General features: G+C 39.5%; 1 protein-coding gene across 1 annotated transcript in view; it reads left to right on the forward strand.

The window, feature by feature from the left end:
- Ets65A (DNA-binding protein D-ETS-3) overlaps positions 1–25,663 on the forward strand; it is a 351,412-nt gene that overhangs the window by 291,396 nt on the left and 34,353 nt on the right. Inside the window, exon 6 of the mRNA XM_067139220.2 lies at positions 24,620–24,828. Within this exon, the coding sequence (XP_066995321.1) occupies positions 24,620–24,828 (209 nt within the window). The remainder of the gene's footprint in view (positions 1–24,619; positions 24,829–25,663) is intronic.

Consider the following 25,663-nt stretch of genomic DNA (forward strand, 5'->3'; position numbering starts at 1 on the left):
AACTCCATTACAGACGAGAAAGTTGATGCAATAAAACATTCAGCTAAGTTTAGTAACTTTCAGTTTCTGACGTGGAGGTACTGAAGTAGAGTTCTAAAAACTCACCGTAAGCTAAATATAGAAGTCCTTAAAATCCGATTTCCTAGTTTTGAATCAGTAAAATACTTCCTTTTGTAAACGAAGTATTCGGCAAATGAGGTAAAAGTTTGTCGGATATTGTCTCTCATTAATATAAAATGATGTACCGGACTTAGAAAATAAAATTATATTTCTCCATATGCGCACATAATATAGTTAATTCTATATAGTGTATTGTAAACTTTTTAATTTAATTAATCAGTTCTGACGTTCTTAATTTCTTTTGCTGTTCATTTTATCGCCAAACATATTATTAAAAATGGTAGCTGGAGGAGAATTGGTATAGGGAAGCATTTATAATATTTAATGTACCGTTCGCAAATGTTATTTTGAGTACGCGCCACTAAATTCAACCGGGGAACTACCGGGGACCTGCGGAGGTTTAGCAAAAACAACTGCTCCGGTACGCTCCTGCTCTCTCAGCTCTAAAGCAGATCCCTTGAAACGGTGAAAGGGTGGAGCTACAACCCAGTTCGACCACGACCTGCACGCCCAGATAATTTCTTCTATATTCATTCAAAAATTCTGTCTCTCTTTCTTTCTTTAACCAATCAGTTGGTTATTTAATCTCATATTACATTTTTAACATGTTAAATTTTCTTCTGGGCCACTGGGAGTAATATGTCTTAGTAGCGCAGATGAAACATCGAACGCTGTAAGTGCTTACGAACAAGTAAACGCTGTTCATGTCACAATAATAACTAACGAACAATATACCAGCCATGTGTGCTTGTGAAGAAGGATACTTTTATTTTCTTAGTATGAATGAACTCCCTTTAGTTCTAATTAGAAATAACAAGTGTTATCCGTTTCAGACCTGATGCACCAAGAAGTGTACTCGCAGGGCCATGTGCTGCTCAGGGTCGATAGCCCGAGCCGAGCCGCTCGCCGGCCGGAATCTATTAGCAAACCGAGCAGGAAGCGGGCGTCTCCGGCCAGCACGGGGCCACTTCCTATGCTCTTGTCTCTTGTCCGTGTCCCATCTTGAGGCCAGTACTCCGCACCATGCTCCGTGTGTTCAGCACGTGCTTGGCGAATAGTGATAAGGCAGTCTCGATAACTTTCGCTGCTCCAGCCTCAGAAAGTGATGTTCCCGGTATTATTTTCTTTCCAGGTTTTTATGTGATCCTTTCAAACATTAACTGAAATAAGTACTATAAAAACTAAAAAAAAACATTAACTTGGCACACTGCTCTAATAAGACAGTTTGTCATTTAATGCAGATTTTACAGACTAGTGGTGGTTTACAGGACATACTGCAAAAAACTTAACAACTACAATACTTCTTAAGTATGTAGCGTATATGAATACTTAACCCTCATGAAGTAGCACATTTATTTACAACGTTAGTAGTCGCGTGGGGTGTTGACAACACCCCAACCCTCATTTCATAGTACTACCTACATAAATATAATTTTTCCAAAAAACGAAAATTTATTATGTATAACGTAGATCTTCAAAATCATAAAATGCACAACATATATCTCCAAACAAGCCAAGCATACGAAAATAATGAAATAATTTCTCAATTTGTACATTTCAGTACAATGGAAATCAATGTATGAATATTCGTTAATTCCACCCAATGTTTCTACTTTAAAACTGAAGACACGTAACAATGCACTCAACATAACACAATGTCAGAAACTTAGTCTGTATCACTTTGTAGTACTCCTGATTCTCGGTAACATTTTTCACACACATTTCTCATATGTTTCAGACACATCACACTATAACTCCGATCACATTACGACCTAGTCTTTTCATCTTTACCGCTAGGACATACTGTACACCCTGATTATTTCGGAGCTCGTTCTCGGACTTTTATTGCCTTACTGGAGTCATCAGCACCAGTTAGTTTTGCCGCCTTCTTCCGAATGGTCTTCGGTAGGCTTTCAGTAGACCCTTTTACGCATTGTAGGATTAACCAATTCCCTCTCAAATTCACGCAGGAACATTCGGCGTAGAATTTTCCTCTCAGGGTTATTTGAAGAAAATATCGACGGCTCCAAGTATTAACATCGTTACATCAAATTATCAAACTTACAGGAGAAGTTTAAATAAACACTAAACCCAGTTAAATTACAAGTTTATTGAAACCTCACAGACGAACATTTACAAATGAAATAATTTAAATAGTCTGCAAGCATAGGCTCAAGTAATTCAAAATTTTACTTTACGGACTTACATAATTTTTGTCTGGAAATACGTATGTGCAAAGTTTTTAGATCATATGTAGTGCTACACATGTTTCCTGTCTCTCATAGGCTACGGTAAAATGCTGTCAGATGAGACGTTCACTTTTTCTTAAAAACACTCCCATTCAACAGCACTTGATACATCACTGTCACTGTGATCTGGTGTACCAGTTTGTCTTCAAACCAAGCTTTGATAAAAGTGACGATAAGCAGTAAGGATGTATTTGCTAATGTATAAGGACAAGAGGTCTGCTCGTTGATCGGCAAGAATCCATGATATACCTGTTCGAGGATGTCGCAGGAGGTTGGCCGCCTTCTTCTAGACCTATTCTGGACAAAAATAAAATTTGGTTCTTCCTCGTAAATGTACATAAAGTACGGTCTACCGTCTAAGACAGAAATGTCCGTACATTATGTGGAGTTGGCTGTTTTTGGACTTATGATGTTAATACTTGTAGCCGTCGATACGTTCTACGCGTTAATTCCGGCAATGCCAGGAATTCTGAAGAATATCGTCAATGGCCAGCGTCTGCATTTACGCGATATTGAATATGTGCCAGATATTTGATCACCGTGTCCACTCCTGTTATAGTCATATTATACATTGTTGCAATTGCAGGTTTCTATTCGTTTCCTGTAGGCTATTAGTAACAACGTTTTCTTCTTTGAGACCTAGGAAACAATAGTTATGAATTCTAGGAACCCTAAAAACCCACTTTTTACACCTCTGTTCTTCACACACGTGAACTCTACTGATAACTCCATCTTATTCTTACGAAGTGTACTAACCAGTGTCAGTTTATTTTCACGAAGTTCATTTACAAAAGAAATGCTCAGTTGTCATGTTCCACCCAGTCCCTTCAATAGGTCGATTTAACGTGTTCACAACTTCTGTTGGCGAGTTATTTACTACGTATGGTCCCTCTAGTTGCTTGCCAATGTAAATTTCCATTGACTGAGTGTACCACGCCTTAGCATCGGATAGTGTCATAATTTTCAAAACACATTTACCTGGTTTGCTTCGGGTGTACATTCGAAAACTATATCTCCCTCTATTAGGAACAAGCTGCTCGTCAACAATTGCACATTCGGAAAGTAGACACTGATGTCGCCACCCGAAATCATGTGTATATTAATTTTAAAAGATGTCGTTTTGCTAGTTCTGTTTATTAAAAAAACGAAGCAGGAAGAAAGAGTTTGGCAAATACCCAATGTCGTTTTCGAGGCAAGAAAAATTAATGTTCTACATTATTTTCGGTGAACTTTGTGCAGACGACATTAATTTTTAATTACTTTCGTATGTCAAAATCGTCTTTATAATCATTTCAGCTATAGGCCCTATCAAAGAGGACATAGAACTGTTGATATAAGAATGAAGAGACATGTTACACCAGAGGAGAAATCAGTAGTCACATGAACACAATTGAAAACGAAAACCTATTTTGAGAACAGCACGATTGGAAATGATTGAAGAACAAGCGGGTAGGGAGAGGGCAATGGGTCACAACCAGTTGTCGCCACCAGGGTCCTAGTATGAGAGGCTAGATTTGAAGTAATGCCCAGCGTGTGTCCCGAGAGGTTGCCGGACTCGTCCACCAGCCGTACACCAGTGCTCCACATAACACAACGCCCACGTCGATTGGTGTCACCACAGATGTACTAATTAGTCCCTTGCACTTCCAAAAGTGAGAAGTGTCCTACAGCAAGTTAAATATAAATTCTTTACGTTACATCAAAGAGTGCAATATGTCAATACGTATGGTCTAAGCAATATCTGGTGTTTGAGCCAAATTTTACCAGTTCCAAGGATAGTTGGAATCCCGATAGCTTCAACAGTGGGTTAATATATATGGCAAGGATCACATTTTCGCATCGCTAACTAAATATCAAGGTCTTGGTCTTATTGATGTCCAGATTAAAAGCAAAGTGCTCTTCTTACTACGGACTATGAGAATAATGCAATGAAAGTGTTAAAAGATTAAGAACCCTCGAGTATTTTGTGATATTCACCACCAGGCTCTACACGCACCATACATGAGGTGTGAGATGAGCTACATCTCCATGATATCCTCTTATTGCCAGACTTTACAACGAAGAAACTTTATAAATATATGCTCACATTTCAGTATCAAGCACATGAAATTGTTAAGACAACGATGTTAATGAACTGGTTCCGCGTCTGCAGAAACATTTCAAATCGCATTCACCATCAACTATTAGGTGATAATCGGTATAAAGTAAATCACGATATAATCCCCACAAATAGAAAACTCCATCACATCCGTCTGCAAAATAATGAATATTGCTGGTTTTGTCAGGCACTTACGGATACAATCCAGTAGACTGACGCAATGTGATGCCACACAATAGGTGAGGAGTGAAAAAGTGCAACTATAGCATATTAAGAAATAATTTAAGATCTATACTGCATCCGAGTGAACTATTCGACCTACCTTTAGCCTCAGCCAATCTCAGCTAAACAACACTGTAGCGTTCCTTTTAGGTAGTTACGTACATTGTGTGTTACAGGCCAGAATAAATAAGAAATTTTGCAGACATCAGTCTTAGTGTATACAAAGCAAATGCTATTCAATGTGTTAAATAATACGTCAGTTTCTTTTTATGTAAATAAAGCTTTAAACGAAGATATGCAGTTACCCAAACTCAAGAGTAAATATGGAGAGATGAGCACTCATTTCGTCCATGAGGCCCTAATACTATGGTGTCCAAACTGGTGTCTCCAAGCAAAAATGAGCGCTTTATAGAATAAAAGAGGAATTTAAAACGTTACAGAACGATTTACAAGGCTGCATTAGCATGCTACTACCTGGAGTATAATGCTAATTTTGGAAACAATGACAAAATTTAAGAAAAATTCTTCAGCTGATCCCAGTTATTTCTGGGGTCGTTGGAGCCATCTAGGCCATTTTGGTTTTGCACGGAGATTTACAGCAGGATGCTCTTCCTGACATCGCGTGATTTTTGCGGCAAAAATCTCAACACAGAATCGAACTGGATTAGAACCTCAGCTTTCTAGACGGGAAGCCAGCAGCTAAGCCATTCAGCTAATCACGCCCCGTATGTAGTGTCAAAATTGGATGTTCAAAATTAATTAAAATAACATAATACACTTGGAATGGATTCATAAGAAATTCATTTCCCTCCTATATCATGTGATGGGTGGTGGTGGTAGTGGGGTTGCCGCTGTTGATGTTAATGGTTCGCGTACTGTGCTAACGGAGGACAGACGTTTTATATCTACAATGCAACCTGCAGTGTTGTTCTTTCTTAACCAATATTTCACTTTTCTTTCCTTTTATTCTTTCTTTTTAATACGTTTACACTCCAGGGTGGGTTTACCCCCGAACTCGGCGAGGGATCCCACCTTTACCGCCTCAAGGGCAGTGTCCTGGATCGGGGGATAAAACTGGGGAGGAGGACCAGTACCTTGCCCACGCGGTCTCACCTGCTGTGCTGAACAGGGGCCTTGTGGGGGGGGGGAGATTGGAATGGGTAGACAAGGAAAAAGGAAGGAAACGGCTGTGGCCTTAAGTTTGGTACGATTCCGGCATTTGCCTGGAGGAGAAGTGGGAAACAACGGAAAACCACTTCGAGGATAGCTGCGGTGGGAATCGAACCTCACTTTACTCAGTTGACCTTCCGAGGCTGAGTGGACCCCGTTCCAGCCCTCATTCCACTTTTCAAATTTCGTGGCAGAGCCGGGAATCGAACCCGGTCCTCCGACGTTGCCAGTTAATCACACTAACCACTACACCATAAACGCAGATGGAAAAATATATTTACATTTAAAAACCGAGTTATTATATGATCTACCACGTATAAGTACATATTTTCATTATTTTCCCCGGGATTAGAATGGACAGATACCGGTATGTATAATTTTACTCAATGTAGTGATGCATTAGTAATATTCCTTTCATTAAACCGACTATGAAGAAATTCCTTGTGTGTGTTTCTTATAGTAGGCCTAATAGGCTTATGTGTTTCCTCAGAATTACTTGATTAGGAAGCTGTGCTTTGTGTTGAGCTTTGACAGATGTATATTCCAGCGTCTGTACGTTGTCATATTATCTGAAAAACTGCCAGGCCTATATTGTTACTACTTGCAAGATGACGATTGTATTTCTTTGCAAGTTTGGAAGCAAAACGTAGAAGCTTTGAGTTCTTCTAATTTCGAATGAGGATAATAGAATGTTGTATTTCGACTTCCTTGATCGTGGATATTTCTACAAGGCCATTGATTTCGTGATCATATTATCCCACACTCATTTGCTGGGATTTCTAATTGCTACTGTGTTGGTGATAAGCCAGCGACGATGTTACTTAGCCGTTATGAGAAGGACTTATGAGATGCAGTACGAATGTGCGTGTATAATTCAAAAATTAAAGAATACAATAATTTACCCATACCTATTTGTTCTATCACAGCAGCTATGTCACGGGCTGGGACATGATGACTGAGTAATATAGTCATTGGTTTCTCATCTAGGTGGTCTTGGTGCGAATCTCAGCCAATATATGTGTGATTGTTGAAATGTCATGACCTATAGTTCAGATCTCACGTAAAAAAGGAGATACCGTGGCCACGTAAAGCTACAAGCTAGCCTGTTCTCTTGCTTGATCGTTTTCCTTGCGTAATTGGCCAGAAGCAGATTTGTGAGCACGTACAATCGGCGTTAAGATTTTCAAGTATGAGATCAATTCTTATAGGAACAAGGTCAATAAACTTGAGTAATCTTGATCTTCAATGGTACAACGAGAGAGTATCTAATATCTCTCCGCGTTATACTAAAACTTTGTCTTCATACAAGTGATGTTTGTTTATATGTACAGAGTAGACCTAATAAGTGATATTTTCCAGTGTATAGTTACACCTGGCATCGTTGTATTATAGTCATTTGCAGAATTCTGGTGCCTGGATGGAAACTGATCGATGGAACTTGATCACTTATTGCTGACCATTTACTGTAGCGTAGTTTGTATTACTTGTAGTTATCATCTTTCGTCACCATAAGATCTATCTGTGTCGGTGCGACGTTAGGCCAATAGCAAAAGAGAAAGTAATAATCTTGAGTAAACGTACAGTAGAATATTTGGTGTAATTTTCTGTACATCCCTATTAGCTTACTAGTGATAAAGGCAACTCCTTCATCTAGTGGTTACCGTATTTGTTAGCATTGTTCGGGAGGTTACGGCTTTGTTGATATAGAATATGGGCCTTTCAATTATTATTATTATTATTATTATTATTATTATTATTATTATTATTTTGGCATTCGGTCCCTTAAACCATGCAGCTAGTTCTGTACGATTAATAACTAGACATTAATTGTGAATAGACGTGATGGTACGGACTTACACACATGAAACGAACCCGAACACCCAATCCCCGGGTCAGAGAAATTAACCATACGAAGTTAAAATCCTTCGCCAGGCTGGGAATCGAATGCGGGTCCTTCTGAACAGAAGGCCAATACACCGACCATTCAGCCACGAGGACGGCCGTCTATGGATTTAGGGGTCTGGAACTGCAATTATTTATCTTCGCACGGGAAATTTAGAATATTCCTTGGAGCAGGACTGGGTATCGAGTCAACAGTACATATATCAGTCTCCGAGACCGGGTCACTACCTGAAAGAAAGAAAGAAAGAAAGAAAGAAAGAAAGAAAGAAAGAGAGAAAGAAAGAATGTAATAAAGAAAAAGAAAGAAAGAAAGCTTATCCAACCTGGACGCTTGGGACGTAATAGTGCCCCCATCTAAGCCGGAGGTATAGTGGCCCGGTATCCTGAGCCGGAGTTTGCTTGCGGGCGGATGGACAGTAATTTTCTACTTCTCACCTAGCCAACAATACGTGAGCTGCCCTTGTTACAGCAAAACGCTACTTTACTTTGGTGATCACATGGTATCCGGTGTTTCAACACGGTACCATTTCAGGATATTGTGAGATTCGTAACGGATTTTATAGTCGTGAACAGCAGCTTACTTTTCTTAGCACTTGAAAATGATGATAGTAATAATTCATCCTTTATATGGCAAAGGATTTTTCCATGAAAATATTTATCGGGTTAGTATAAAATATTACAGGTCAGTGGGAATAAATATTTTGGAACAGATACGTGACAATGAAATTTAAACTCGCATATACGAAGTTAGGATGAAATTTGGCTTTATGATTCAGAGCCACCTTGAAACAAGATGAGGATAGGGGAGGAACTGAGGGAGGCGAGAGTATCACAGCAGTGTGTACCAAAGATATTACAAAGGAATCAACGCCCCTGCAACAGAAAGGTTGCATAAAAGCCGACTGCTAACATTTCATTCCGCACTTGTGTGATGTCATTAACAGTCTACATCGGCAAGCAGACAGGGCCAGATGGTTACTTGCATCCAGTGCCGTAGTAGTTGATATTGATTGCTTGCCATCTATTGTTGGAACATTTCTGAAGAGGAATGCGACAGTCGCTCCAGACTTTTACTTACGCAGTAAATTTTGTAATCAGTTCTTCGCATTTGACCAGAAACTAAGAAAAACTCCTTCCAGACATTTGGATATGACGAAAGTCAGCTGCCCATTAAAGTTATTTTAACTGCAAGTGGGTTCGAACCTGAGCATCCCTGAAGATGGTTTCTCATTTCCGCACTAGACAAGAACCGGGCCTGTATGTTTATTATGATCGCGGTTGCTATATTCCCAGTTCCGGCCTTTTCCTAACCCATCGTCGCCGAAAACCTGTATGAGTTAGTGCGACGTTCAAAAGCATGAAAATATTGAATTTGTCATTAATTTAGGTTTGTTTAGGACAGCATTCACGGAATTTCATACAAAATTAAAAACAATATTCTTTGATAGTGGTTTAAAGTCACACTAACACATCGAATGTTTTCGGGGATGGAAGGATTGGAAAGGTAGCGGCCGCGGCCTTAATTAACATGCATCCCCAGCATTTTCCTGGTATTAAAATGGGAAAGCATGGAAAAACAACTTCAGGGCTGCCGATGGTGGAATTCGAACCCACCATCTCCTGAAAGCAAGCTCACTGCTCGCGGCCCTAATCGCACACCCAACTCGCTCGGTGTAATATTCTTCACTCGTGTTACAAGATTTCTGTTTAGCATTTGGATACATAATGGAAATAGTATTAGAAAAGAATTGTTATTCCCGTGGAATGCGAATATGGGATAGATAATAAAAACTAGAGGTGTTGCTTTTTACAATTACCATGAATTGACGGAACGGTTAGCAATGCCAGGAGTATAGACGTAATCTGTATGGATAAGTTATTCCATCTACATGAGAAGTGCCGATCTGCTTAGTGCGGTAAGGTGGGGATTGATCAGCGAGAAACTGAGAGAGTGTCGACGTTACTGTACCTGTAGCTTAAGAGCTCAGTACTGAATTTGGACTGGGATTCATTTTACTGCATTATTTAGCCAGGAACTTGCAAACGAATATATAAACTTGATCAGAACATTCGCATGTGTAGACATTTATTATTAGATTCAGAATAAAGGGTAGATTGAGTATTTGAGTCTTAAAGATTCAATATTTTTCCATTCTGTCTAAGGTCGATGGCATTTGATTGTCATGAAATGTGAAACCGCTAGTATAGGCGCTACTCACTGTACAAACAAATGATGAAATTACGTTTTTAATGTCATTATAGATGAATAATAATAAAATAATAATGTGATTGGTTTCTCATACCATTAACAACTTTTACGGTATTCAGAGACGTGGAGGTGCCGCAATTTGTTGCATGGTAGTTTGTTTCTGTGCCGGTAAATCTACGGATACGAGGTTGTTATATTTGAGCACTTACAAATCACCAGACTGAACCAGGATCGAATCCTCCAACTTACTACCTGGGCCACTCAGGCCGGCATTGCCATTATTAAAATATCATTTTCATATGAGAAGCTCATGTGGCATTTTGAGAAAAAGGTGGTTGTGGTTACCAGGATAACAATAACAAGCTATGTGTTTAATAACGTCCCTACAAAAGACGCTGTGAAGTCTGAATTTTGCCTCTGTGGAGTTCGTTAACGTACTAGAAGTCAGTAACATGAAATTGTCGCATCTTCAAATGACACCGACCTCAGCCGGGATCGAACTTTTCATTTTGGGACCTGAAGTACAACGACGAAGCGACTGCGCCTCTGAGATTGCCTACTATCAGGTTCGCTGTTCTAAAGCGCATTGCCATGTTTTCCTTTTCGTAAGAGCTCCATAATGTACTTCAGGCATTTTTTGTTAACGGATATTTTTAGATTATTATATCAATAATGTAGAGTTTAATAGGTCTAGAGGCTGGCAAACAAGAATGAATTTTTCATCGACTTATATATTTTATAGGAGGAAAGAATGTGGGAAAACTAATCTAAAGCTAAGTAAAAAACTTGGTAAGAGAAACTTATTTTGAGGGGTTGATGTCTGAATGCTGTGAACGGGCTTCTATAATCCATGTAGAAACAACCTTTACGAGCAATTTGTTCGAGGTAGGGAACAATGGCGGAGAGGTTATGGCGACGTCATGCATTCATGTGAATTGCCCTCGAGAAGTTGCAGACATGCAATCAGGTGATTAGGGAGAAAGAAAGAATACGGAAGTCCCAAGAAAACAATCCAATACACTCACTTCTTCGGGCAGGCAACGAGGTTCCTTTCTTTTTCTCTAGCATTGACACGCCCGATAAATTGGACAGATAAGGAAACGAAGAAAGTAAAAAAAATGTCCTGCCGTCTGCACGAATAATTAATAAACTTATTTCAAGACACGTCACACTTATAACGAACAATAAACCCAATTAAATGAGGGGACTTGATTAATTAAATGGAGTGGTAGAAGATTCTTCAAAGTTAGTGAAGCAAATTATAAATATTGCTTTGTTTTGGATATTGACAGGAAAAATAATGTAGATTTTCAGTTAATAATGATAGCTTTATTAATTCATGAGGGTAATATACTCTAAATATGGAAAAGTGTTGACAAGTGACAGATCTATTCCGTAAATCAGGATTAATGTACGTTGAAAAATTAGGACGAGTTTAAACTCTTCGTACTCTGTGGCTTCTGAGTAAATTTAATGTACACAAACTTAAACAACCGCCTGCCGTTTAGTTCTATATGAAATTCTGATTTTACAGGACAATAAAAATAAGGTCAGGAGCAGTTTGTGGCCTTATAAGTAGAGGCCTACACAAACTGGTTGAGACGCTGTTCGACTTCGAACAGTCAACGAACATTCCTAAGATTTCTGGACCATTTTTAAAGTTTTGTATGGTTTTGTCTTCTGGTGCAAAGTTAGAATTTTGTCTTACTGTGACACTGGTTTCTCAAGTGACGATATAGATTGTGATCGAAGGAATTAGCCATTCGTAACTCGTTACTCTAAAATTAATATTATAACCGGGAGGAGGTGGGAATTTATTTTTTCTAAATGATTTTTAATAATGATCATTCTGTATTAGCACAGTATTCTTGGGTGTATTAACAAAAAATATATATTAAATAATAACCAGGGTGTAATAATTGAATCGGAACTATTTTTTCACTCATAATTGGAATCAGAACCAGAAAAGAATCATACCTCATGACTATGTTGTTGATGATGATGATGGTGGTGATGGTGGTGGTGGTGGTGGAACATACTCAGCCCGATATTTCATAACACTGGTTTACAAGGGGTAGATATCCGATATGATCTGTTTCCAGTGGAGTTTTTAATGCTGATTTCAAATCTGAAAACCGTTTTGGTTTATCACATCAGATTTTGAAGATGCTGTCAAAGTTTTATATTTCATGGAACAGCGTTCGTCGAGAATTGTTTTCATAGTTTTTCGTTATTTTTCATGCAAAGCTGAATATTTTCATTTTCTTTTTCTTTATTTTTTTTTGCTAGTTGCTTTACGTCGCGCCGACACAGATAGGTCTTAATGCGACGATGGGACAGGAAAGGCCTAAGAATGGGAAGGAAGTGGCCGTGGCCTTAATTAAGGCACAGCCCCAGCATTTGCCTGGTGTGAAAATGGGAAACCACGGAAAACCATCTTCAGGGCTGCCGACAGTGGGGTTCGAACATACTATCTCGCGAATACTGGATACTGGCCGCACTTAAGCGACTGCAGCTATCCAGCTCGGTTTTTTCTTTATTGTCAGTGTTAGTGGACATTATGGGGTCCAGAGTTTGCATAAATTCACCAGATCAGTTTTCCTACGTGTGCGGCTATATAACAGACAAATCCAATAAGCGCCATTTGGTGCATTTGCACTAATCTTAGTTCAAGTCATGTTCGTTAGTACTCCATGTAGCAATTAATTCTCTTGTGAAGCTTCTGTCTGAGAGTTGTCTTCCTCCATACATATGTAAATGGTTGATGTCGCATTTCTCAAGAACGGTGGGCGATAGAGATAAATTGTTTGCGTTTTTTGAATCAACATATCGTCGTTGCCGGGACAAAACCTCCTGTGTGATAATATTTTGGAGATATACTGACCCGCAGCACATATGTTATGAAGAGCGAGAATGCCTTGACAACATTCACACAATATTGCACCTTAGACGACAGAACCTTGCCGGCCAAAGTTCTAAGCTAAAATATTTCACATAGGAGGTTTTGTCCCGGCAGCGACGATATTTCTGTTGTCGTAGAACGCGTGTTGAATACCAAAATATCCACTAAAAGTCATTTTTCGTTGATAAATGTAATCTGTTGTAGTATACAATACTGCTTCACACAAATGTTTAGCGGTCTGCCGATATAGCCGGGCGTCAGATTATTTTGTTTAACACTTTGAAGACGATGTCACCCCATGTGGGGTGACGGACCCTTATACAAAATATAGTATGTCACCCCTCATGGGGTGACACGGCAGTGTGTCCAGGCCTTTCAACTTTAGGCTGTCGCACGAAACTAGCGCTACCATTCGCTGTTGTATTGCATTGCTTGTTCACGTAAGGTGTCCATAGAGTGCAGCGAAGTGCCCATTCCTTTCTCAGCCCGCTGGGCATTGCGCAACAAACAGTGGAATTTCTCTGACATTTGTCCCCCGATATGGGGTGACATACGCAACCATCAGAATTCAATTATTAATGGCAAGGAAAATAATGTGGATTGGAGTCTATTATTGCTTTGTTCTTACATACTGGTTGAGATTTAGCACTCAGATGAAATTGTAAACCGGGGCTACGTGTGAATAAAAAAAATGTTTCTGCAAACCTGGGAATGTTCCCCAGTAATTGTCACTGGCTGATGATTTGGTTGAATCATTGCCCGATGCAGCACCGGAATCTTTGCTAGTGTCCTCACTACACAAACTATTGTTGAATTCTGACTCGGAAATGGTGGCATCACATTGCAAATCCTAAATGTCAACATCTCTTGATTCAACACTCAAGCCCTTTTCAGGTTGTTCTTCTATCTCTCTATCGGTAATCATGGCTTACTCAACACAGAAACACATAACATGAATTAATTTCTTGTCACAAAACTGTAAATTACAAGGAACTCGTTGAAAGGCGCGTAAATCAACAGCTCACAGTACAGAGCACAGTGTTCCACAACAACAAAGGTAAAAAGGCCCCTGTAGGGGTGACATGCGCTTTCTCTGTTGCATAGTCAACCTAATAACCATATGTCACCCCAATGGGGGGACACAAAAATAGTAACTTTGAACATAAAATATGTCTTTGATTATCATCTACGAATGAAATTACGAACATCCGTAGCCCACAACAACCTGAAAAATGTATACGGCATTTCAGCAGTTTACCGCGGAAAAAGCAAATGTACACGTCGACGCTAAAGTGTTAACCTATGGTCTTCATACGCGGACATGAACGGCTCTCCTTACGAACTGATCTTTTCGTGTACTTCTTTTCATTTGCTAGTTTTCTGGAGGAAAATAACCTCGCAGCGATATTTTCACATTACCAGATTTTAGGGTATCAGGAAATAACTTTATTATTTATACTTAGAAGAGAGGGATATTCCTGAAGATCTATTGCGATAGAAGCGTTTATCTCGAAAATAGTTCACAGTTCAAGACCGAATCTTAATGCTAGACACCACAGTAACGATATAGACTTCTATCACATACTCTCTTCGACAAGAGGTCAACTGCAGCTTCTTGACTGGTATATATTTTCTATTTATTTCATAATTGCTTCATTATTGGTGTTCGTAATAAGAAGTTGAATAACATTACGTAGTTTTTATTTTAAGTAAACTATGACATGAATATAAATGTTTCATCAGACATAAAATGAACTTCGATAGATTCTCTCGGTGGTAAGTACCTTTCGAAGATGTCCTTAGGAGTACGTGTATTAAGCAATAACAGGATTGCTGGAGGGTCCTATCCAGTGTGGTAAAGGCATGCTATCATGAGTGCATACGTGCCTTCGATTCCTCATAACGAGGTCGAACATTTAGAAACGAGACTTCCGCGTCTAGAAAGATACACAGCCCTGGGGTTCGCTCAGCCTACTTGTTATCACGTGGTATTTAAAAGAAATGAAATAATGACAACTAAATAAATTAAGAGAAAGTATAATTAAAACCAATTGAATGGACAATATACCGTTACACGAGTGTGTGGCATTTAAATTTACCTCTTTTTCCAGTGCTCATTTATATAAGGCCAAGTTCTTCCACAAGAAGGTAAAGTAAGTCTTTCCATTACTATCTCAGAGACGCATACCGCTAGGAGAAAGAAATTCATTTCAAATACTCGTATGTATTCGTGCCAGCTGTAATTAGTTAAAGGCAAGAACTTACTACCTACAATCATAATAATGACGGAGGGTTGAAAACGATAATATCTCCTTATAACATAATCTCGTCGCAGAAGTACGGGCTTACATGATTAAATTGCAGACGCGCTGGTTCCAGCAGCATTGCTTATTTGTTTCGAACTGTAGCCGCACGGAAGGAAACCGGTGACATATATTCTATAAGATTTTATTTTTTAACTTCGATTACAAATGTTAATGAGTTGACGATGTACAACTCAGCTATGCATTTGTCAAGATCATATTTTTGTCGCTCGTGTAACGAAGCAAATAAATATATTAATTTGACCTGTATTAGCAGCGACGAGCGTAGTTTCCTCTGTATCTACGGTGACGGTGGCTTTAGAACGAAAAATCAGCAGACGAATCGCTCTTCAACCTACCGGGCTGAGTAGTTCAGTGGGTTGAGTGCTGCGTTTTGAGCCCAGTTTGACGGGTTCAATTCCGGTTCAGTTCAGTGGAATTTGAGGCGCTCAAATACACCAGCCTCTTGTCAGTAGATTTCCTGGGACATAAAATAATTCCTTCAGGAGAAAATTCCGACATCTCGGCGTCTGTCAAACTAATAACATTATTATTGCTACACAAACTTCAAGTTTAGTTTATTTTTGCAAAAATCACGTATAAAATACAAAATATTTCCCTTGTTTACACATCCAATATGCGCCCGGTCTTTGCACTTCGTACACTGCACCCATTCTTCTTCAAATGACTCTCAACAATTAATGCATACTATGTTTTATCCCATTTCTTTGGTATTTACATAATAAACATAGAAAAAGTTTCCCGGCAGTTTTGTTTTCCTTGCTGAAATGGTGAAGCACTTTAAAATGCTCGGTCAAAGCGAATGGTAATTTTAAAATTTCTTTCCTGCTCAGGTGCATGAATTTGTTATCTAGATCCTTCATATAAGTAACTAACTGATTTTCCATATCGTCATCAAAGTTCTTTTTAAATCTTCCCATCTGAGGAGTTCGATCCACAGCCACAACAACTCTTAGTGCTCTCAGCTGATCTGCTAACGTACTTCTTGGAACACATAAAGGATCAGCAGCCTGCCTTGCTTTCATTTCGTTAAAAATAATTTCGTTTAATGTCATCTTCATCCTGCCCACCGTCCACTTTCATTTTATTTTACCCCTTTTCTCGATCATTTCACTCTGGAAAGTGAAAAGAAATTGATAAATTGTTATTTCTTTGAAAGTCCTATTGGCCGGTACTGGAAGACATATGGTTGGCCGGTGCTGTACGAACCTCACGTGAAGGAACTTCCCTGACTGGATATTGTTTAACAGACGATGTCGCGAAACTTTTACCAGCTATAGCATCCATAAATAATATATATAATACTGTATGTATAATATAAATATTAAACAAAATTAACAGCTTACCTGGAAATGGAGTACCTGGGGCTTGAATATAACTTTTCGCGTACAATAATCGCATCTCACACAATACTTAATGCCGAAAGAAACGCCCAAAGTACGACACGGGGGAATGTAGCATCATTCATGTGCCACGGGTAAGCTACTGCCATACAGCACCAAAAACGAGAACCAGCAATTTCCTGTACTGCAAGTCGGCCCGTACTGTAGGACTCTCCCCTACGTGATAATTAATAATTTCGTGTGGCTATTTCTAGCCGGGTGCAGCGCTTGTAAGGTAGACCCTCCAATGAGGGTGGGCGGCATCTGCCATGTGTAGGTAACTGCATGTTATTGTGGTGGAGGGTAGTGTTATATGTGATGTGTGAGTTGCAGGGATGTTGGGGACAGCACAAACACCCAGCCCCCGAGCCACTAGAATTAACCAATGAAGGTTAAAATCCCCGACCCGGCCGGGAATCGTACCTGGTACACTCCGGACCAAAGGCCAGTACTCTAACCATTTAGTCATGGAGCCGTACCCCTACGTAATGATAAACATTCAATTAACGTCACCTTGCGGCCTGCATATCAGTGATTATTGGTCAACGAGCAATGTATCCATTAGTCAGTAAATAAGAAGTTAATCAGTTATTAAAGGGCTGTCCATCTGGTAGTAAAAACGTGCGTAGTTCACTCAGAAGGGCGAGGGCTCGGTTTACCCCCAGAAAGTCAAGCATTTAGAAACGAGCCTTGCACTTCTGAAGAAGTACATGACTCTGGGATTCAATCAGTTTATGCTGCATGCAATTCCCATGTTAATATCTGTGTCAAAGGAGGCTTCGCTTCGAGGTTAAATGTAGTGGAAACCTCTACTATCCTTTCCTCCATGACCCTACATTCTCTTAGTTTTTAACCAGTTATTAACGTATTATTATTACAAAAGGAATTTTCTAAAGTTAGTTGTATTTGCAGATGTCACTTTTATATTTGAGACTGTTGAGTTACTCTCCGGTGATTTAGGGGGAGACCATGTTTTTAGAATTTGCTTTACGTCGCATCGGAACAGATAGATCATATGGTGGCGATGAGATAGGGAAAGGCTAGGAGTGGGAAGGAAGAAACTGCGGGCTTATTAAGGTTCAGTCCCAGCTTGGTGTGAAAATAGGAAACCACGAAAAACCATTTTCCGGGCTGCCGACAGTGGGGTTCGGACCCACTAATTTTTAGATTGCAAGCTGATATCTACGTGACTCAAACCACTCAGCCACTTACTTGGTAAGGTGCAGCAAAGCTACTGCAGTGAGCTCGCAGTTGCGATCAACAGTATTCCATTAGCAATAAGTTAATTCAGGTCCTGGACGAAACTATCTTTACACAGGTCTCTTTTCAGATCAACTTTGCTTTACGGAGGGGAATCTGGGTGGATCAGGATATCGTATTTAGAATTTAGAATTAACAGACTTGACAGTAGCGAGAATAATCGCTGGTACGAACAGGTGGGAACAGTAGCAGGAGGGTACTCGGAATGAGGAGATCTTTGTTGTATTGGTATTTGTGTTCGTGTATTCCTGAGAAAAGTACCATTCTAGCATTAGCTCCAGATAAAATAAAATGTTAGGAATTATCGACTTTTACCTCTGAGTTGTTCCCTCTCCAGTCGAAACCACACTCTGAAATAGGATATAGATCTTTCATAGTATCCATTAATCTGCTAATAACGAAGCTAACGGGGTGAAGCAATTGAAGTGTGTAAGTGTCAAGAGATCTGGGTACCAAAATATAACCTTTATAGAAGAGGAGATAGGCTTTTTATAAAATACGATACCAACATACTGATACAAAATAAAACAAGAAAGTTCATCTCCGTACATGCCATGGGGGCCCTGGGAAGAATAGAAGGTAGATGATTTCACTATCCGTAAACTCGACACTTGGTGAAGTAGCGTGGTTAGCCGCCTTTGCCCCCAGGAATTAAAATTAACCTGGTGATCAGTTTTGGTGTAGGCTAAGTAAACATCAAGGCCATGCGCTGATACAAAACATAATTTGATATATATAATTCAAGGAAATACTAAGATAAGCAAGCGTAATATTATAACATTTCGTTTAAGGATATACATGGATATAAGATAGTATACTTATAAGGATCTAAGTACCACCAGTAAAGATTGTATAAGAGACTCAAGTAATGATAAGGTTCACACACAGGATGGCAAAAGTATTCTTGAACTGATGAAAAATCAACATTTTTTCCAATGTTCCTCATAAATGCCTTGATTGAAAATACATACATGCAACCTATGGCTTCAAATCATTAGAAAGTGAGTCTAACAACCGTCTTCTTGGTCTCCCTCTACTTCTTTTATCCTCCAAGACAGAGCGCATTACTATTCTGCATAACCTATCCTCCATTAACTTGGCGAACGGAATGGAATTCGGTGGAGAGCTAAAAATATATGATTTAGAATGGTTTCAATCATTTTTTCTCCATAATATTCAATTTTGTTGAAATTCTTAGATATTGCACAAAACGAATCTGTTCTACCATATCTACGTTAGTTAATATTTTTCAAAGTCTCACAGAGAAAAATAAAAATTTGGCACAATTTTCGAAATTTATAAAAATACTAAAAAATCGTGAGACGCCTATACAGTATTATTGTTTTATCTTTCTATATACAAAAATCTACAATATTCTCGATATTTGTTTCGCTGTTAGAATTTTTTAGCTTGCTATTGGTTTAACGTCGCACTAACACTTTGAAGGTTCTCGGCGACGCAACGATGGAAAGGAACTAGGATTGGGAAGTAAGCGACCGTAGCTTTTATTAGGGTGCGGCCGGGTGTGAAAATGGGAAACCGCGAAAAACCATCTTCAGGACTGGCGACAGTGGGATTCGTAACCACCATCCTCCGGATGCAAACTCACAGCTACGCGACCCTAACAGCACGGCCAGCTCGCTCGTTTTTTTCATGTGTGTGAATACCTTTGCCTTCTAATGTAAGCCTACATATTCTTGTGGCAGTGCTTGCAGTAATGTATGTAATGTCCATTAATAATAGAAATGTAATTGATACTTCAGAATAAAATAATGTGCTTTTATCTGAATTAAACTTAATAACAATTATCTTAACATTTTTACGTTCCATTAACTTTACGGTTTTCGGAGACGTCGAGGTGCCAAAAATGTTGCCCTTCAGGTGTACTTTTTCGTGCCAGTGAATCTACCGGCAGGAGGCTGACGCTTCTGAGTATCTTCAAATACAACCGAACTAAGCCGTGATCGAACAGCCCCCCCCCAGGACTCCGTCTCGCAAAGTCAGAGCTCTAACGTCGGAGCCACTTAGCCCAGCTGAATACATTTCAATGAGTGACGATATGTTCTGGAGAAAGACTACGCTGTTAGGATCGGTTTATGAACCTTGGACATCGGAACAGAACCGGTACCTAGCCGAACCGTACCAGGGAATGATATGGGCGTGGCAAATCCTCCCTACGACCAAAAGCTTGTCATCGACATGAAAGAAGATAAAAACACACATTATCGAAGTTTGGTTACAGTTCCTGGCAATTTCCTAACTCCACCATAATAGCATTTATTTCTTCTTCATAATAAGTGCAGAACAAGGAGCACCAAGTGTAGGCTGCTAGCCGGCACGCGCCTCTGCACTGCGGATCTACGGGCCACTGATTGGAGCAGAGTGACGCAGATTGTCTATTAGCGGCGGTCTAATCCAATTCCACACGGGATTAACTGGCGCGCAACAGAAAGACTTCACAATGAGATACAGCCAGACCTTTACGCTCAGGAAAATAACCGAAATGACAATCAATGATGAGCGGAGAAGAGCACGGAAAAAAGTACACTATCCGCTAAAAATGGATATTCTCCCATCTGTATAATTTCCAGCTGAAAAAAATACACAGCACACTTTTATGTGCTTGATTGCATCCCCTTCTGCTTCCCTCCCCTCAGCCCATCATTAGCGGCAGCTACGACCGAGATTATTCCATGCAATGCGATTCCTCCTCGTTGCTGGAGTGGGTGTCGATAACGCAATCGTCACTTGATTTGAGCCACTTAGTACCGCTGATTTGCCTCCCCCAGCTCACCAGCACACTGCAAAGCGAATGTTCCATACAAGGATTCATACGTCTAATTGAACAGAATGCCAGCGTACGGAAATTCTGCTTCACGTGCATCAGGTCATAGAATCGAATTGGATTGTTCCCCGTTTACTGTAGAACCAACTCTATCAGACGATCGTGAATAATGGTGTAGCAAGAAACGTAACTGGGACGTAAAAACATACAGCATTAAGGAAACGGTACCTTTTTGTTTTGTGCTCAATCGTCTGAGTGATGTAACACTTCAACCAATCACACAATGAAAAATAACTCGTACTCCAAATCAATCTAATATCAATATTTTAGTTGTAAAACTTCCACGGACTCTTAATTTGCTATTAATTTATTAAACCAGGTTGAACCGTGTTGCTGTTTTATGTACATTATGTACAAGTGGCCGACATTCTGAATACATGGCTGTCTTCTCTATGAAGGCGACTGATGGTAGCCCTACCCGATCCGAAGCAATCTGTCTCACTTGGGAGCTTAAAAAGAAACTACGAAGATGGTCACTGTATCTCGCCTTGTATAGTCTATTCACCCTCTCCCATCCCCCCCCCCCCGCATTTTCCCGCTATTAAAAGCTCAGGAAAACGTCTTAAAACATCAATATTCTACTCACAACGGCCATGAACTAGGCGTAATATCCGAAAAACTTGGTTTAAAAAACAGACAAAATTGTAATTTTATGTCACTGTTGATACTGTGATTATGGCACGGGATCTTCAGGTTTATGTGGATTCCGAACCACAGTTAAATGACTTTCAATTTGAAATACCTGAAGATATTAAACTCTAAAATATCAAAGAATCCACCGGGATTCGAACCACATCCACCTTGTACATATATCTATTTTTTAGATTGATTAACGCAAAAATACATGTGTTTACAGATCTCCATCTGATCCCCATCATAACCCATTATTTACCAACTTCCCTTATGTAAGTAAAGAAAAAATGAGTTATGGATCAAAATAAGCTTATTGTTAAGAACATGAACACTATTTATCATTTGCTCTATATTTCAGTGCAATGAAGTACCGTCGCATAAATAGGACCGTAACGGCGTCTTTCTGATTTCTGTTCATTTTTATTTACTTTTACCGATATGTGTGAGTATATTCGGCATCTGCCAACATATGCTTTAACTATAAAAATACCTTAAGCATTATAAAAAATATATGAGAATATCGGTAATTAAATTATCTGAACTTTAAAGACATTATAAACCATTCTACCCCTTCCCCCTACTCACACTTTGTAATTTCACTGGAAGATAAATATTTGTAAAGGTGCTGAATCTGTACAAACAGTACATTTGAGATCTTCGTGATAAAAGTGATGGAATGTTAACTGATCTCTAAGTGGTAAGTGAAAGGTTAAAAGAAGTGAAGGACTGGAGGAAATGTCTCTGAATCTACTGCCTCCCTGATTACTCTTACATGCCAACCGATAGAGCCATGATTAGCAAACTTGATCACGTGAGGTGAGCATCTACATCAGCTTCTCAGCCGGATTACGTATGTATATATGTATGTAATAATTATGTACGACAAAATAATCGACATCTGCTCTATGCCGTATCTTTATTAGTTTAAGGTGATCGATTATTTTCTACGACACGTTAACATGTGTATACCATCGTTAACTGACAAGAGCAGGCCACAGTTATAGGGCCATCGAATTCATTAAAACTTCGGGAAGCTGATCAACGCCAAAATTAAAAAAAAATCATGTCCGGTGGTCTGTGTCATTGGCCCTTATTTAACAAGAAAATGGCCTTTTACTTTACTTCTTTTTTGCTCTGTTTCCGACACAGACAGGTCTTACGGCGACGATGGAGTAGGACAGGGTTAGGAAAAGAAAGAGACGTTACCCTTAATTAAAGAACAGCCCCAGTATTTGTCTGGTGTGAAAATGGGAAATAACGTAAAACCATCTTCAGGTCTGCCGACAGTAGGGTTCGAAACCACCAACTCTCGGGTGACTCAAACCGCGTAGCCAGCACGCTCGGTTCCTTTATTTTAAATGCCAGTACTTATCAGCGGCATCGACATCACGTAAAACTATAAGCTTGTGTATATATTATAAGGTAATGCTTCCACTCACTATAGGTACTAGGCAGTTGGCCAAGAAGTACTACGCGTCATTTAACAAAAAACAAATATATTATTTTGTTAAAAGATTAGGTGGATCACACATTCTATCCAGAATAAACGTGCGATAGGTTGCTCATTCAGCGTATCTAGTTACGAAGAAACACAGATCTTATGTGGGTGAGGAAATTAGGAGTGATTAGACAATTGGGAATGAAGGAGCCACTGCCCAATAAATGGACACAATTTCAGAATTCTAGAAAACACGAAATATCTCTCTTATGATAGCTCGTAGTGGGATTCAAGAACACTTACCTCCGGGGTCGTAGATAATGACAGTACCAACTCAAAATGGCATAGCCGATATCTTCGTAAATATACCGTATTTATTATTTTGAAGGTTATAATGAAAAATATCCGTATTCCCTATAGGAGCATATCAGCAGTATTCTGGAATATGTCTCCTATTGTCTCCGAAACTATGTCAGTGAATTCCGATAAAGGTAAATCGTAAATCTGTAACAGAAAGAGCATGGTTTTCTTTTCACGTCTTCCTTCTATGTCTTAGCAAAAGCCTAATTCATCTTAGTCTTGACCCAAAAGGTAATATTTGACACCTTGTTTTGTATTTTAGACATCCTCTTGGAACAGAGCCAGCAGCTATTTAAGTAATGCTCGAAGATTCACCGAATCTGCCATACTTTATGGTAAGAGCTGGAGGATTCGTACTCATGACAAATTAACAATTAGCTATGTACGTACATCTCAGGAGTGCTCTTTGGTTTTCTCTCTTGGTACGATAATCCACTCCATGATATAAGCGGAACCTAGACGTTTGGTAGTGACAGTGATTTTGTTTTTAGTGACATAACACCGCGTTTGTCAGCCGCACAAGGTGAGATGTCCTTTTACCTCTGTCGCTCACGACTTCGCTCACGCGTGACTATGCTGCAGATCCATATTCTGTTGTTCCAAAGTAATGAGAAATAAACCTCTCTGATAATGAAGAATTTATTAAAAAATGGATTGTATAGTTCCACAAAACAAACATAAACGAACTACCTTATCTTTCATGTCGCTATTATCATGTTTTACAGAACTGGAGCTCCATCGCTGAATGATCCATATAGGAGATTTAGGTTCAACGGGCCTTAGGTTTGATTCCCGACCAGGCCTGGATTTTAGTCATGTCTGATTAATTCCTCTGGCTCGTAGACGGGGTGTTCGTGCTTGTCGTAACACACAGGTCTTCATTTGCACAGACCACACTATCAAACACTCCTGACACACAGATCAGTGAGCATATCCCTCCACATAGGATTGACGTTATGAAAAATAATCCGGCTGTATAAGTGGGTTTAAATTCATATATATCGCCAACTCCGATTAATTCGGGGTATAAGACCAGGAAAGAGAGATAGAAAGATTGAAATGATGTAAGGAATTTATACTTATTATATTAATTCAGCTCCACTTATACAAGCAGACAACGAGCAAATGACCGCGCAGTTTGAGTCACGTAGCTATCAGCTTGCATTGGGTTCGAATTCCATTGTCGGCAGGTCTGAAGATGTTCTTCCTTGGTATAATTTTCACACCAGGGCTGTACCTTAATTAAGGCCACGACCGCTTCCTTCCTACTCCTAGCCCTGTCCTAACCCATCGTCACCATAAGACCTGTCTGTGTCGGCGTGATGTAAGGCACATTGTAAAAAAAAAAAGAGAAACTTTTGGCTTATTACTCAGTAGCTGGCTACTGATGACTGTCTTTGGACATGACGTTCTGTGCATGCTGAGTCTCTGAGTACTGGATAAATTACTGTTGTAGGTAAATGCCGTTCACATGTAATCATGATACAATTTCTTTTTGCCCGCAGATATTACTACGACAAGAATATTATGACCAAGGTGCACGGCAAAAGGTACGCCTACAAATTCGACTTCCAGGGCTTGGCGGCAGCGACTCAGCCAGCGTCAGCGGATCCAGCAGCGTACAAGTATCAGTCCGACCTGTTCATGTCCAGTTATCACCACTCGACAAAACTCAACTTCATGAGTCCTCATGCCGGCATCCCCTCTTCATCAGGTAAGGACACATTTTATAATATATTTTCCCATATAATAATAATAATAATAATAATAATAATAATAATAATAATAATAATAATATAAAGCAACTGGGGCATGTTAGCTGAGTGACAGCGTCATTGGCTTTTCACCAAATTGGCCGTTGTTTGAATTCCGGCCAATCTTTGAAATGAAATGTCGTGCCCTAGTGGCTCCTATTTTACATTAAACTGGAAGTTCGTGGTTATGATCACGATATCAACAGCCGAATAATGCTATAAGGAAGTCAACATCCTTACAGGAAAAACATATTTAGTCAGTCCTGTTCACTCTCATTATTCATTCATTCAATAATGACTTATTGGTAGAATGGTTAAAGAAAATTCGTACATGAAGCGTCTATTTGAACTACACAGTATATTTAACATAGTAAGCTTAAATTTACTCCACAATGAACATTTTGCCTAGTGATCAAATCAGTATAAATAAATTACTTCACTGAAATGCAACTGAAATATTTTTTACTGAAGTTTGTAGTTGTTTCCCTCAAACGTCACGAACGCCCCAGACACATGAGGCATACAGTAAGAGTTAATAAAAGTATTCACACTGTTTGGTACCAACACTCACGTCCATACGATTTAGCTCACATGCAATGAGAAGTTTCAGTAGGTAGATTAAGTAATTCAAATACCGGGCGAGCTGGCCGTGCGGTTAGGGCCGCGCAGCTGTGAGTTTGCATCCGGGAGATAGAGGGTTCGAACCCCACTGTCGGCAGCCCTGAACATGGTTTTCCGTGGTTTCCCATTTTCACACCTATCCCATCGTCGCTATAAGACCTATCTGTGTCCGTG

Source organism: Anabrus simplex, chromosome 2, assembly GCF_040414725.1.
Source record: "Anabrus simplex isolate iqAnaSimp1 chromosome 2, ASM4041472v1, whole genome shotgun sequence".
NCBI lineage: Eukaryota > Metazoa > Arthropoda > Insecta > Orthoptera > Tettigoniidae > Anabrus > Anabrus simplex.